This window comes from Camelina sativa, chromosome 9 (genome assembly GCF_030686135.1).
Source record: "Camelina sativa cultivar CO46 ecotype springtype chromosome 9, ASM3068613v1".
NCBI lineage: Eukaryota > Viridiplantae > Streptophyta > Magnoliopsida > Brassicales > Brassicaceae > Camelina > Camelina sativa.
The window spans coordinates 22,229,492-22,245,638 of NC_141888.1; the positions used below are offsets into that span (position 1 = coordinate 22,229,492).

At 38.6% G+C, this 16,147-nt stretch overlaps 3 protein-coding genes and 1 pseudogene across 5 annotated transcripts; 2 read left to right on the forward strand and 2 right to left on the reverse strand.

The window, feature by feature from the left end:
* Nucleotides 1-351: 351 nt before the first annotated feature.
* Nucleotides 352-877, reverse strand: LOC147938515 (uncharacterized; annotated as a pseudogene). The gene has a single exon (XR_015565237.1). The product of XR_015565237.1 is annotated as an uncharacterized LOC147938515 (transcript).
* Nucleotides 352-3,687, reverse strand: LOC104711612 (acidic leucine-rich nuclear phosphoprotein 32-related protein). The gene is made up of 2 exons (XM_010428307.3): nucleotides 2,175-3,687; nucleotides 352-1,689 (listed from the first exon to the last, which is right to left on the reverse strand). Exons 1-2 carry the CDS (start codon nucleotides 3,297-3,299, stop codon nucleotides 1,420-1,422), a joined length of 1,395 nt encoding a protein of 464 aa, XP_010426609.2. The 5' UTR covers nucleotides 3,300-3,687; the 3' UTR covers nucleotides 352-1,419.
* A 4,929-nt stretch (nucleotides 3,688-8,616) lies between these two features.
* Nucleotides 8,617-11,412, forward strand: LOC147938516 (zinc finger protein GAI-ASSOCIATED FACTOR 1). 2 transcript variants are annotated; one of them, XM_087467720.1, is made up of 5 exons: nucleotides 8,710-9,486; nucleotides 9,580-9,976; nucleotides 10,069-10,271; nucleotides 10,647-10,760; nucleotides 10,845-11,412. In XM_087467720.1, the coding sequence occupies exons 1-5, from the start codon at nucleotides 9,357-9,359 to the stop codon at nucleotides 11,276-11,278; spliced, it is 1,278 nt and encodes a 425-aa protein (XP_087323846.1). In that variant the 5' UTR covers nucleotides 8,710-9,356; the 3' UTR covers nucleotides 11,279-11,412. The 2 variants fall into 2 exon arrangements, with proteins under 2 accessions (XP_087323845.1, XP_087323846.1); XM_087467719.1 differs by having other exon boundaries at nucleotides 8,617-9,486; nucleotides 10,647-11,412.
* A 2,164-nt stretch (nucleotides 11,413-13,576) lies between these two features.
* Nucleotides 13,577-14,837, forward strand: LOC147938517 (uncharacterized). The gene is made up of 3 exons (XM_087465660.1): nucleotides 13,577-13,822; nucleotides 13,912-14,058; nucleotides 14,112-14,837. Exons 1-3 carry the CDS (start codon nucleotides 13,577-13,579, stop codon nucleotides 14,835-14,837), a joined length of 1,119 nt encoding a protein of 372 aa, XP_087321786.1.
* Nucleotides 14,838-16,147: the final 1,310 nt, after the last annotated feature.

Below are 16,147 nucleotides of genomic sequence, written 5' to 3' on the forward strand. Positions count from 1 at the left end.
CTTTTTTTGATGCTGTTCACCCTTGATCTGCACTTGAACAGCCAAATTTTTAATCTACATTTAGGCTTTGAATGGAAAGACAGAAAAATAGCAGATCACCCTTTAGTGTAGTTCTCCTATCACTAAGTTACCATGTGCAGTTTATATTTTTTTGTCTTTTTGTGATAAATGCAGGAGAAATATGTGCAGATCTGGTCTACAGCTTTTTTGATGCTGTTTACTCTTAATCTGCATTTGAACTGCCAAATTATTGATCTACTTTTATTCTGCTTGAACCACTTGAACTGCTATGCATTACATGCTTTCTCCATTCAAGGCCTTATAGAAACCGGCCTGGATATTGAACGGATCTGATAAAAATATTAATTGACACTTTATTTATACGAAATTACACGTGGCTAACCAAAACACTGGTCACTAGGAAGTGGACCAGGAACCGACCCATTACCCAAGAACTGAAGACCGAACACCACAAGAATGGCTAGAACCGACAGATACGACAAGCCTTCCACAGCACCAACAAACCAAACGGCCCATTTGGCAGACCCGACCCGGTTTTTGTCTTGGTGTACAGAGACCAACCAACGATGCCAACAACCACCAAGTAGCTCACACCTTCCAATGCTCCGATTGAACCAGCTGGTCCTGGAGGCAAGCCACACCCCGTGGTCTTCAGAGTGTAGAGGGACCATCCAATAACCGGCGTCGACACTAAGCCACCGGCTATAGCTGCCGTCTCTAGAAATCCACCAGTGTCAGTATTGTCCTTGGCCTTGGCTATTATGACCTTACCTGACGGCTTAACTGATCGCCGGATCAAATTTCCCCGATGAAACGACGGTGGAAGAGAGGCAGAGATTGGAGATAGTAGAAGCATTTTAAGAGAGAGAGGTAGAAAATGTAGAGATAGGGAGAGAAGAAAGATTGGACTTTTGAACTCTCAACCGTTACCACACAAAATAGCAAAACTCTCTGCATAAGCTTTTCAGAAGCCTTCACGACCGTTTGATCATAATGCATCACAAAGACACTAGTACAATCCTGCCAAAACCATCCTGACCAATTCTGATACGACATGTGTAAGTGTAGTAGATGTAAAACAAAAGACCGATATAACTCAAAAGATTTATCCACATAAGCATCTTACAAGACCCTCTAAGAGAGGAACAAGGTCTCGAAACTCTTCCTTTGGGTCTTTTTTTTTGTTTGTTTTTGTGTTTTTCTTTCCCTCCATAAAGTGGGGGTTTCTAAAAGGGCGGTAAATCCAAGCTGAGTAACCGTCATTTGAAAATCCACCAGCCTGACCATAACTGACATTTGAACATTCAGGTATAGCCGCCCCAATCCAGAAGGAGCAGAGCTTCATTCCCATCTAAAAACTCATCAAACTAGAGATTCTGATCTGTAATATGTGTCATGTCAACCTTCCTCATCATCAACACCATCATCATCATCATCGTCATCATCATCATCGTCATCATCCTCGCCATCATCATCATCATCTCGTTTTCTCTTTGGGCGAGATGATGATGGCAAGGACTGGTCAGGGATTAGCAGGTCATTTTCGACTTCTTCTTCTTCATCCGGATCGTTGTCCTCATTGATGGGCTCGATGTCGCTACCCACAGCATCATGTTCTTCTACTTGAGACACTGGCTGAACAAGGTACCCTTCACCTGATTCCTCATCCTATCAATCCATCAAAAATCTAAGTTAGCTCTTAACGCAAAAGCAACAATTTGACAAATCAAGACTTTACGCTTCGAAACATTCTAGCAATAAAAAGGTCAACTCTGGCTTTGATTTGATTCACATAACACAACATGTTTAACTGTAAACCTAAACCTGGCACTTTATGCTAACACGACATGGTTCACTGTAAATCTAACCTGATACTTTATGCAGCAAACAAACGCAGATGGTCTTAACCAGCAGGAACTATAGATTGATCCCTAAAGTCACATCTTAAATGTCCACTAACAATCTATCTATAAACAGCAGCACGACAGTACATAAACTTTTTTCCAAAATAAGTAGCAAGTCTATCACAAGAACCTATCTTCAGCAACTAGGAACCAGTGAAAAAACCCAAGGAAAAAGTTAGTGAAACCCAAACAATGCATATGCATTCATATATCAAACTGCATAACATTTGTGACTACCAAGTATCTCACCTCCTCTTCAGCATCATCATCTTCATCCCCAAACTCCACATCATCCTCAACCCCTTGGTCATCTTCCCCAGTCTCGCCATCACCGTCTTCATCGTCATCCCCTTGCTCATGCCCATCAATCTCTCCTGCGTTCATCAACCTCCCTGTACTTCCTGACCCACCAAGACCACGATCATCATTATCAACTTCCTCTTCCTCCTCATCCTCTTCGTCATCTTCTTCATCATCAACCCCATCTTCCTCATTATCACTATCTTCAATCTCATGCACCTCAACCACATCATTATCTTCCCCTACTTCCTCCTCATCAATCTCCTCCCCAGACTCACTATCATCCCCATCATCTTCCCCTACTTCCTCCCCATCCCCATCTACAGCTTGAAGACGAAATCCATTAGCCCGATAACTCGTCCCGTTAACTCCAGCAGCCTGCTCAGACTCATCATCCTCCGCATCACTCTCTTCATCCTCATCAACATCCACAACCCCATCAAGCCTATCACTATGCCCATTACTCATCCAAGGAGCCTCTGTTCTCTCATCTCCATCAACCTCACCACTCCCAGGATCCTCCTCATCACCTTCCTCCTCTTCCTCTTCATCCTCCTCATCTTCCTCATCATCCTCATCATCAGACTCAGGCCTCTCATTCCCTTCAGCATCAGTCTTATCCAAATACTTCAAAGTTTTAATCAACCCAAAAACCCTAGATCGATAATCCTTAACCCTAGTGACAGGACACTCATACAGATCAAGAGAGACAAGCTTCAACTCAGCCAAAGGAGCTAGATCCTCAACGAACTGGATCCGGTTATTGGATAAATCCAAATCACGCAACGAATCAAGACCAGCTTCAACGAGAAACTCCAAACCAACAGTGATCCGGTTATCAGATAAGATCAGCTTCTGTAAGTTACCAAGCCGAGGGAACTGCTCAAGCGAAGAAACGCCGATGTTAGCAACAGAGAGATGCTCAAGATTCTGAAACTTCTCGAGAAGACTAGGCGGTGGTAAACGTCCTTGAACGCATTTCACAGCACCGTCGAGTGTTAGCGTTCGTGTAGCTAACCTATCCGTTTGACCATCTAGAGCCGCTTCAACAGCTCTTTCCCAAATCTCATCCATCAAACAACGAAAAAAGAACACAAACCCACCTTTGATAAGCTCACAACACACCGTTATATAAAGCGTATTCACCTCTCTGTATCTCTCTCTCTCTCACACACACTCAAACAGAGAACAGCTACAAAAACTGGCGGAGAAGAAGATTTCACAACACAGCGAAAAAGGTAAAAAACAGAGGAAACCGAGAAATCTAGATGATGGGTAAGAGATTGATTAAAGCAGAAAAAAGCCCCTCTTTTTGAAACCGAAACCCTAATTTTGTACGGTCACACACCACCCCAGTCGCCACTAAAACCTCGTGAGGAAGACGAAAACCTAACCTTGTTTTTTGCTCTTCTCTTCTTTAATTGATTGAGAAATCCGGGTCGGGTCGGTTCGGTTCGGGTATAAAAGTTGAGGACGGGTGGGTGGGTTTTTGAAGATTTGTTTGTGCGAGTGTTATTTAAACAACCGTTGGATCTATATGTTAAGGATCGATGACGTGGCGAAACGTAAGGTGTAGATTGAAATAGTTTTGGTTTTTTTGGTTTTTGTAGAAGAAATAAAAAAGGATCTGGACAAGTTCGACACGTCTCTGTTTTGTGCAACTAATAGTGGACCCTTTTCTTTGACATATTTACCAAAATCGCCATTATCATATATTTTTTTCAATCAAAGATGAAATTTTCAAATCTACTAGTGCGATCTTTGTAGTTATATTAGATATTTAAAAACATGCTATAATTCTTCATCCCAATTTTTGTGTGTTTTAGTTTAGTTAATATTAGTTTACAAGTTAAAACACTTTTTTTGTTAACTTGGTTAGATTAGTTCCACATATGTTTTTGTTACAAGATTAGGCACTTTTTTTTTTTTGTGTAACCTTTCCGAGTCAATATGTGATTTAAAGCTCTCTTCTAGGGAAATTTTAGCTCATATAGTTTTTTTTTTTTGTGTGTGTGTAGAATATAGAGAATCATTGTAACTTATGGATGGATACATCTACATTTGTCTATTGGAATATAAAGGAAAAAACATATATAATCAAAAAGAAACAAGAAAGTACCAAGAAAGAGTCAACAACATTTGAAATCTTCTACATGAGTTGGGAAAAACGGCTTTTTCATACTCCGACAATAGCCCTGTGTTGAATTCATACATTTGACTATTGATCTGGCCTAAACATACATTATGTTTATGAATATTTGAATTCCGTACCCCAACATCAAAATCAATACCCCAAGTATAATTGTTGTGCCATAACATACAAAAACGTGTTTATCGACTAACTCTGTTAAGCTTGTTAAGCTTCCGTGTGCGCAACGATCCAAACGACGTCGTTTTGGCTAAACAGAGAAACTAAAATTTTGACCAAAAAGACGTCGTTTTTTATTTCTCTCACAAAATCTCTCTTCCTCTCTCCCAAAACTCTCTCTCGCAAGTAGGAACCCTAGAATTTGGGCATTTTTAATTTTTGAGTCGATCTGAAGTAGTTTAGGCAGCCCAAAATAGGTGTTTAGGCAGCTCTTTCAGATCGACTCGAAATTGAAAACGCCCAAATTCTAGGGTTTCTCTGCTGTGAGAGAGTTTCGGGATAGAGGAAGAGAGATTTTGTGAGAGAACTTGACCAAAACGACGTCGTTTTGGTCGAAATTTTAGTTTCTCTGTTTAGCCAAAACGACGTCGTTTGGATCGCTGCGCACACGTGGAATCCACGTCAGAACGGTTAAACGGAAGCTTAACAGAGTTAGTCGATAAACACGTTTTTGTATGTTATGGCACAACAATTATATTTGGGGTATTGATTTCGAAGTTGGGGTACGGAATTCAAATATCCATAAACATAATGTATGTTTAGGCCAGATCAATAGTCAAATGTATGAATTCAACACAGGGCTATTGTCGGGGTATGAAAAAGTCGTTTTTCCACATGAGTTGAGTTGGAAACTTGGCATTGATAAATGACAAGAGTAGGTATAATAGTTTAGCTTGTTGTTTAGATTTAAACTCTCTTTGGCATATATGTATAAATTTTTTTTATTTTTTTTTCAAGACACAATATAGCCGTTTTTTTTGTCAACAATAAACTACATAACGTTACAAAATACTATAATTTAAAATTTTCCAAAGAGTGTGGAATAATTAAATCCTGTAATCCAAAAGAAGAAGATTAACAACTGTCATAATTCCGGTTTTCAAATCGGTTTGGGAAAGAAAGTAAATTAACCAACCACCCACAAAAATCCCAAAAACATTGAAAAATCAACCTCCTTGGCCCGTCTTCATGTCACCCGTCTATCGTGATTTGTCGCTTCTAGATAATAGATAACAAATTTACTACTACTAATACATCTCTCCACCATATGCATTATTTATACAATGTCAACAAAGTTATCATGCATCATTGATTTTGCGTTAGGTTTTCTTCTTTAAACTGTAGTCGTCGTATTCCCCGGGTTGGAAATAGACAAACTATAAGATTCTCGTACCGATCGGCTCGTGTCCAGTTCATGATGAAGCGATATGTCTTCATCATGGATTCTTTTGTCGTTAATTAATATGAATCGTATTTTAACATGTATTTATGTTCAAATCAGTTCAAACTAACATACAGACTACAGAGCTTATATTTAATTTTAGTCGGTGGATATATCAGTTTTGATGATTACCTTACAAAACCGGACAAATCAGTTTTGACGATCTAATTAAATAAGGTGTCTCTCATTAGGCTGAATGATCCACTAAAAGAATTAATATTAGTAACGTTTTTGCTTAACATTATTTAGTAGCCACGTTTGCTCTATTGCTTCGGTGTAATTATCAGACAAAATGAATATGTTTATTTCGACCAAAGATTTGTATAAAAAGTTCAAAGAGTTTGATCATGGTTATCCTAAGTCTATGACGAAAACGCGCGTATATAGTAGACCACATTGAAATAATAAGGAGAAGATGGTTGATTAATGTGTCAAAAATAATTGATTGTGGGCGTTTCTTTCCATGGCAATAAGAATTCCATGTGTCTCATTCTCAAATCGTCCAAATCACTAACTAAATTATAATATAAGATGTTCGTAATGGCATTCTGCAACATATTTAGGGCGTACGTTCAGCTTTTCCCAGTCTTCCAAGTGTGAAGTTATGATGAAATGCAAAGAAATTAAATACACTACTTACAATGAAAAGATAAGCTAGTGTTATCAATACACTGCGTACTTTAACATTTGATGAGGCTAAAAGCCTAAAACACAACTACACAAGATCCATGCAACACTAGCTACTTAACCTTCTGTGAGGATACTTAAAAACAAGATCCATACCTACGCTAACGTTAAGATGCTAAAATCACAAGATCCATACACAAATTGGAGCAATCTTCGACAGGCATGTGAACGGAGTGAGGAGTGACCGAGTTGAACCTCCGAAGTCCGAAGTCCAATCCTACAACATCGGTCTATTTAAAAACCTTTGAACCTTCATCCACTTCAGATTGTTCTGCTGTCTCAGCGTCATGTTTCTTCTCTGCTTTGAGGATTTCCAATACTATCTCTAAACCATTTTTTTTTTAATCGTTGTTGTGTTTAGTATATGTTTTTATGGACTTTTTCCATGATCTACCATTAAGAACGTCTAAATTTGTTGCATGAGACAGATTTGTTATATAAAAAAAAAAATTCGAATGGGCCTAGCTCGGGATATCAAGATTTTGGCCCAATGATATCCATGCATGCAAACTTAGCAAATCTTTGGTTTATTTAACCTAATTATAATTACAGTATTTGGATTATCGTTTTAAATATGTATTGCATCTATTGTAATATGTACGCGCGAACAATTATTATTTTGCTAGAGATAGTTGTCATCGTGGTGAAACTTTATCTTTGTAGGAAATGGAATTTCTAAGCTGGCTAAATAGTGTTCTGGATTCTCGAGGGACCCTGTCATCCCTTAAATAATGTTGTTTATATATAAGTATACTAATTCTCTTCGGATGTAAGGTGAAACATATTTGCTTTTGTATATAATCACTGTTCGAAAAAGCGTTCTAGGCGTCCGCCTCCGCCCCGTCTAGGCGCTAGGCGCTATAGCACCACCTAGACGACCGCTTTGACCGCCTAAAATTGTAGTATCGTCATTTTAGTGTATTTTTAAAATTTTAATTGCACAAATTTAAAATATTTAAAGTTTACTTCTATAAACATAATTATAAATGTTTAATATGTTATTTAAAATGTATTAAAATAATGTTTTTATTTATTTTTTGTTTTTGATTTAATATTTTTATTATTTTTATATATATTTTGTATATAATATCAGATATATAATAGTTTATAATGTAAACGCCTAAACCGCCTAAAACCGTCTAAATTCCGATTAGGCGTTCTAGGCGCTAGGCGTTGCATCACCGCCTAGTTAACGCCTAGCGCTTTCTTGAACACTGTATATAATCAATCTAATCTTGTAAACATATAGTATGATGACAATTAAGATGATGATAATAATTGTAAAAAAGGACAAAAGGGTGTTATTTGGTTGGAGTTTTTTATCTAACGAGCCTAGTAACAAGATACATACATACACATGGCTACATCTTAGCACCTCACAGGCTCACACTGTCTTACGACGGACGCCCTATATCAGAAAACTCAAAGCCATGTTATAAAAAAGGTCAAAGTCAACAAATAACGCGATGAATTGCATTAAATGTGTAATAGCATAATAATCAGAACACTGAGTTCTTTTTTATTTTATTTTGATAACAATGATAGACGACAAAATGAACCGTAATTTCAAAATTTCCGAAATTGTTTATCTTCTCTTTTCTTGTTTTATCGACAATTATGGAAAATTACATTTTTCTTTTTTTCTTTAAACGGAGATGTTTGGTCCGACAACGTGACGGTAAATCCTCCACTGTCTTCGCTTAAGGACAAAAAACGATAATTAATATTTTTTACCTTCTCTTTTTTTTTTTTTTACTTACACAACTTATTTCATCATTTTAGTTTTTATTCTTTTCATTTTTCATACACAACTCTCCTAAATTTGAATTTGCACAGTAAACTCAACGGTAATGTTAGTAACTTGGGTAAATTGATTATATGTGAATGTGACATGATTATTGAATAACAGATCTTGTATTTCACCAGAGCACATCTTAGGGATCTAATAAAGAATCATTGACATAAAACTACTTTATCTACTAACTTTTATAAGTTTTTCTTATCCATTTTTAAATTCAAATGAGTAAGATTAATATAATTAAGAGAAAGAGAAAGACAATGAGATTGATATTTTTTTCTTTATATTATAAAAAAATGCATGGGAGTCCAAAATCAGATAGATAGATACTTGAAAACACTCCAACCCCACAATGATCGACAAAATATTTCTTTTAGATGGCTCAATTTTTTATTTTGATTTTTTTTCTAGGTTCCGATTTTTGTTTTTAATAAAAATATCAAACATGAAATAAGAAGAGAAAAAAAAAAAAGAGGAAAGAAAGAAGAAGAAAAGGCTCCTTTGTCTCGGAAGAACCAAACCTTTTCTTTCTTTCTTTCTTTCTTTCTTTCAACACCAAAAATCTCACACAAGCCGCCTTATTTTCAACACTGTCTCTTTCGTAAAAAACCAGATCGACGGCGTAACTCTCTCCGGTGAACTCTCCTCAACCATTAGATAAGTATCCACAAGTGTTGATGTAAAAAGAAAGTTTTTTTCTATTTTTTTTTTTTTTAAATGTAAAGTTTTTTTTTGTTGTTTCTTTAAATTTTTAATCCGTTCGTTATCAGAAAAAGTAGGTAGCAAAAAAAAAGAAGATTTTAGTTTTTTTTACGAAAAGCAGATTGACTGGTAGCTGAAGAACAACGGAGGAGAATTTTAGAAAGAAAAAGAGTAAAAATAATTAAAAGCCCCGTAAAGGTTGAAACTTGGTTGACGAAAATTTTCTTCATTTATTTCATTTTTTTTTTCATTCTAAAACTTTTATTTATTTATTCAAGAATCAATCAATCAGTTAAGAAACAACAAAAGTGAGATTTTTTTCTTCTTTTTTTTGATATAACAAAAAAAAAAAAGATGCCGGTAGATTTAGATAACTCCTCTACAGTCTCCGGTGAAGCAAGTGTTTCAATCTCATCTACCGGAAACCAAAACCCACTTGTTAACTCCACCGGGAAGAAGAAACGTAACCTCCCCGGCATGCCTGGTACTATTATTATTCTATACTCTAAATAAATCCAAACTTTTTATTATTACAACAACTTACAATTTTTGTTATTTTTTATTTTTATATTTTTAGATCCAGAGTCAGAAGTTATAGCTTTATCACCAAAAACTCTACTAGCTACGAACAGATTCGTTTGCGAAATCTGTAACAAAGGGTTTCAAAGAGACCAGAACCTACAGCTTCACCGTCGTGGTCACAATTTACCGTGGAAGCTTAGACAGAAGTCTAGTAAAGAAGTGAGGAAAAAAGTCTACGTTTGTCCTGAAGTTAGCTGTGTCCATCACGAACCTTCACGTGCTTTAGGAGATCTAACTGGAATCAAGAAACACTTTTGTCGGAAACACGGTGAGAAGAAGTGGAAATGTGATAAATGTTCCAAGAAGTATGCTGTTCAGTCTGATTGGAAAGCTCACTCCAAGATTTGTGGTACTAAAGAGTATAAATGTGATTGTGGTACTCTCTTTTCTAGGTAAAGTATTCATCAAACGTGTATTATTAAAAAAAAAAAAAAAAAAACCCATAACTCAATCTAATGTTGTCAAGTGGTTTTTGTGTTGTTAGGAGGGATAGTTTTATAACGCATAGAGCTTTTTGTGATGCTTTGGCTGAAGAGAGTGCGAGAAGTAATACTCATAGTCAGAGCAAGAAACAGAGTCCAGACATTTCGACCCGGAAAAAACCGATACCCGACCCAAATCCTGCTCCGGTGGATACTGAGTCTGCTAAAATCAAATCTTCATCGACTTTAACTATTAAGCAATCAGGTAAACACTCTCTTGTAAGATTTCTAGATTAGGAAAAAGATTTGGTTATTTATTTGTCGCTACATTTCTTTGTTTTTAGCTTAAAATGAAGATGGTAAAGTTACTAAAGTAGTAATCTGTGTTAATACGGTCGGTGTGATCTTGGAGTTTAGTTAGGTGTTGTTCTCTTGTCCGTAGTGATGTATTATTTTATCTGTTACCTGATTAAGAACATAATTCGTTTGGTAAGTTTAGTAGTTGTTCAATGGCTGATTATATTGGTTCTTTATGATAAAGAATTCAAAGATATGATTGTTTTGTCATTTTTTTTTTTTTTGGAATTGAAAAGTATCAAACTTTATGCTAATGACTTATTATGACTCTTATGATGTACAGAGTCTCCAAAAACCCCTCCGGAGATCGTTCAAGAAGTTCCAAAACCGACCGGTTTAAATGTTACACGCAACGGTGTTTTCGCTGGCTTATTTGAATCTTCCACGGCTTCTCCAAGTATATATACAACATCTTCTTCTTCAAAGAGTCTATTTGCGCCATCTTCGTCCATCGAACCTATATCTTTGGGTCTCTCAACAGGTCATGGATCATCGTTTCTCGGGTTAAACCGGTTCCAAGCTCAGCCCGCGATGTCAGCAACCGCTTTACTTCAAAAAGCAGCTCAAATGGGAGCAGCGTCTTCAGGTGGTTCATTGCTTCGTGGATTAGGGATAGTTTCATCAAGCTCATCTTCTATGGACGCAATAGTTCCTCATGGACTAGGATTAGGACTGCCTTGCGGTGGCGAAAGCAGCTCGGGTTTGAAAGAGCTCATGATGGGGAATTCATCTGTGTTTGGTCCGAAACAAACGACATTAGACTTTCTCGGATTAGGTAGAGCGGTTGGTAATGGAAATGGTCCAAGCAACGGACTATCCGCTCTAGTTGGAGGAAGCAGCGGCATTGATATGGCGACGACATTTGGATCAGGAGAGTTTTCTTCAGGGAAAGACATTAATAGAAGAAAATCATAAGTAGAGTAATCAATATGTTTGAGATATTGGGGGGTTTTAGATGTTCTTGTTCAATAGTTGAAGTGTGAGTGAGTTGAAACTTCCCTTTGAAGAAAGGGTTTCGATATTTAATATATATTGCAATCAGTTAATCACACTCTAATCCATCTGATTTCTTGTTCTTAAATGCAAATGTTGACGAGTGATGATGATTGACTCTAATAGTCTAATCTAATAAATGACGTGAAAAATGCAATAAATGGAATTGTGTTGCTTTGGTTACCTTAATCGGAATTGGTAGAGAGAGATGAGAATTACTTCTTTTTATAGAAACTCTTCTTTCCAAGTCTTGAACAGTTGAAAGGTCTCCCATTTGCTTTTTTTTGTTAGATTTCGGTCGAATAATTGAAATGATTTTTTCTTTTAACTTTCGGTTTTTGACTATTGATTTGATTAGATATTCGATAGACCAAGAAGAAAAAAAAGAGATAGATTCGAGAAAAGATATTTTGCTGTGCCAATCGTATCGTAGGTAGGTCCATTATATATGATAATATGATATAGTGACATGTTATTACCACGATAAGACAACACTAATAGCCCGTTTAAATCTCTTAATACAAACCGATTTAATAATTTATATAAGCTCATTGATTTCAGTGTAGGCCTAAAAATTCCAAACATAATAGTACTTCTGAAAAGTATATTAAGTCCTGTGCGATTTTCTCTCTCAGGCTCGATTCCCAAAGTAAAACGATGAAGGCTTTTATCCGGATCTCAACCACTTTTCCCCTCCAATAGAAACCGATCATTCTCTTTACCCGCTGGATAATTCAACCTTCGAATAGAGCTTTTTCAAATTTCAAACCTAAACCCAGATCTGATACTCTTCTGGACGACGATTAAACCTAATTTGCTTGATTAAACCGTTGTTATTGCTTCCCTTCAGTGCAGTTTCTCTCCCCAAACCTCGATCCTGAAGCGAGATCAAGAAGCTCATGATAGATCAACTACATTTACTGCCCCTGTGCTTAGAAGTATCCTCTCATTTACTCGAGTCCCATCTGCTACTGCTAATCCCCTCCTCTCCCTCTCACCCCAAACCTATTTAAACCTCTTCCTCCCCACAACAATCCATTATGTCAAACCGAATCCCTTACCACCAAAAAGGGAAGGAAAAGACTGAAGAGTTCTCCCCCCTACTCGCAAAAGAGTCAAAGCTCCTGAGATAGATACCTCGGATCTGATACAAGAGAACTCCCTCACTCTAATAGGGTGACTCACCAACACTTCCATCCAACGAATCTGGGCCCTGTTTCCCTATCTGCTCAACCGTTGGAACTTAACTGGTAAGGCAACGGGCTCTGACCTGGGACACGGCTGCTTCCAGTTCAAGTTTGACACAGAAAAGGATCTCCTTCGAGTCCTGGTAAACAGAGCGTATCATTTCGATCAATGGATGGTCATTGTTCAACGATGGGAACCCATTATATCCCCTTCCTTCCATCGCAAATACCCTTTCGGATAGCGGTTCAAGGCTTACCTAAACACTATTGGAAGCTCGAGATGCTCCAATCCATAGGTGAAGTCCTTGGAGAGTTTCTTGAATGGGAAATCACCTCCTCCACGATCCAACTCAAAGTTCTCCTGAATGGCCTGGAACCTATAAGAAAGGAAAATGTAGTTGAGTTTCAGGATGGTAGTGAGGCTATAGTCTGGCTCGAATACAAAAACCTTAAAAATCATTGTTCTCACTACCTCCGCCTTACTCATGAAAGGTCACACTGCCCGGGGTTAAAGAATAGAGCCTCATAAACCAACTACGAGAAATTATTATACCCCCCAAGACAATTTCTTACCACCAAGAAACAAACCTCTACCAAGCTCTAGAAGCTACCAACCCCACCTTTCCTCAACCTCAAGGAAGAGAAATTTTGAGGATATGAGTGGTAGGGCTCGGACCAGTTCAATCTCTCAATCATCTCCCACCAAAAGAGTCCATCTCCAAAATGACGCATTGCAAGATCTCCTGCTAGAAGATCACCAACCCGATCCTCAGCCTCTGGTCGACACTATTCTGGATATCAACTACCTTCTCCACCAGCCCAAAACCTGCAATGGCGAGAAAAGTCAGTATCATCAAGGGAAGAACCAAGAGAGACCTCAGTGTCTTCCCGTGCAAGGAGACCACCACTAGAACGAGAAACTGTAAACCCGGATCCTGCAACTCCTCCACCTCTAGTGGAACACCAAACAAACTCTCCTCCTCCTCCACTTGCTGAACAAGAACTCTCCTCCCTGCAATCGAGAGAACATGTAATGAATGACCTCAGGGAAGTTACTATTCAGTACATGTCTTGCCCTGATCCTACGGAGAGTGCGGCAAGATGGATGAGAGTCCTCCAAAGTGACTCTGAAAATCTTATGGAAATCACTGCAGACTCAATATTAGCTGCAAATCTAACCAATAAAGCCCCTGTAGAGGATATTCATCAGTTAACAATGGAAGCTGCCACCCTAAGAACAAAAACCACTGAGGCCTTACCTGTTGTAAACCTAAGTCAAGTAGGAGCGAGTAAACGAGGCAGAGGACTCCCCCTGTCCGTAAACAAACTGCTAGAAAAACCATAAGCCTCCCAGGCGCGAAAACACAGAAAAGGAATCTTACCAAAGGATCCCCAAGGAAAGCTAATGATTTTAAAGGTTCAGATAAACCAGGGCCGTCAAAGCCAACGCAAAGACGTTTGTCCAAACCTCCGACTTCAGAGTCTTCCAGTAACTCCACTGAGATAACTCTGGAGGCGAGTCAAAGCAAGAGTATCAACCCTTCAAACACTTTACCTGAATTTTCTAGGCCCATGGAACCACCAAGGATCAATCTAATACTTGCAGTAAGAAAGAAAAAGACGGATTTTCAGAATCTGTCTGCCCCTCTTCCTTAAGGGTTGTGAGCTGGAACTGTTGTGGGTTAGGGAACCCCATAACAGTCCAGAGAATAAGGGAAATAAAGAAGTTTATCTTCCCTGATATTCTGTTTCTCATGGAGACTAAGAATAACTCATATACCATATTGCAACATCTTGATTGGCTTGACTACCACTCCAACCACCTGGTTCCCCCACAATCCCCTGGCTCGGGGGGTTTAGCCCTTTTATGGAGAAAGAGCATAGAGTTGGAAGTCCTTAACTCCTGTCAAAATTTCATAGATGCTAAAATCAAAGCAAAATGTCGCTATTTCTTTGCTACCTTCGTATATGGTGAACCCGACAGAGCGAAAAGAGCAGGGGTGCTGAACTCCATCCAGGACCTTGCAGCTGATAGATCTTCCCCATGGTTCCTTACGGGAGACTTCAACGATATTATCCACTCCGCGGAGAAAGTAGGAGGCCCACAAAGACCAGAAAGCTCTTTCTCGGATCTTCGCTCCTTTATGTCCACTTGTGACCTGTTCGATCTCAGACATACAGGCAACCCTCTCTCTTGGAGAGGTAAAAGACATACACATGTGGTTAGGTGTAGATTGGACAGATCTATGGTGAACAGTGAATGGATAATGGAATATCCCTCGGGACGCAGTTAATACCTGAGATTTGAAAGCTTGGATCACCGCCCCCTTGTCACTTCCTTCAACCCCAAAAATAAAAGGAGAAGAGGATTATTCAGATATGATCGTTGTTTGAAGGATAACCCTGAAGTCACAAAGCTCATTTGCGAGGCCTGGAACTTAAACTCAGCTGCTACTGTCGATCAAAGGCTTGGTCATTGTCGTGAGGCTATTATCACCTGGAGCAAGGATCAACATTTAAACAGTCAACAAGAATTTTTGGCACTCCGAGATCAACTAGAGAATGCAATGAATGCAGATGATAGCACACAGGAAAGCATCAATGTCATCAACAACAACCTTCTAATTGCTTACCAGAATGAAGAATCCTTTTGGAAACAAAGAAGTCGCAACCTTTGGCTAGTCCTAGGAGACAAAACCACGAGTTTTTTTCCATGTTTCCACAAAAGAGAGACGTGCTATCAATACTATCTCCGTTATAGAGCCACAAGAGGGTATACCAGTTTTTGAAGAAAAGGAGATCATTCTAGCAGTGTCTGATTACTTTAATGACATCTTTACCTCCGAGTCAGCATAATGACGAGCAATAGTGGAGGCTGGACTCACTCCTTGTATTACACAAGAGATGAATGAAAAGCTTATCAGAATGCCTTCCAATGTTGAGATAAAAAATGCATGCTTTGTGGTTCATGCTGATAAGGTCCTGGGACCGGATGGATTCTCAGCAAGTTTCTTTCACTCTAACTGGGAAACTATAGGCCCACAGGTTATTTCTGAAGTCCACTCCTTCTTCATCTCCGGCAACCTACCACAAAAGATTAATCACACTCATGTGAGACTTATTCCAAAGATTCCAATCCCTCAAAAAGTGTCAGATTACAGACCTATAACACTCTGCTCGGTTTACTACAAGATCATCTCGAAGATCCTGTCCATGAGACTCCAACCAATCCTGCACTCCTGCATATCAGACACACAATCAACCTTTGTCCCCCAAAGCGCCATAGCTGATAATGTGTTAATAACTCATGAAACACTTCATTACCTTAAGACCTCAGATGCAAAGAAAAGATGCTTCATGGCAGTTAAAACTGACATGAGCAAGGCTTATGATAGGCTCGAATGGGAATTTATCCAGACTGCTCTCGAGAGAATGGGGTTCCACCCCCGTTGGATCCACTGGATCATGCAGTGTGTCAGTACAGTTTCATATTCTTACCTCCTCAACGGTACAGCTTCAGGATCTGTCACACCAGGCAGAGGCATTCGACAGGGCGACCCTCTCTCACCGTACATCTTCATCATTTGCAGTGAGGTTTTATCTA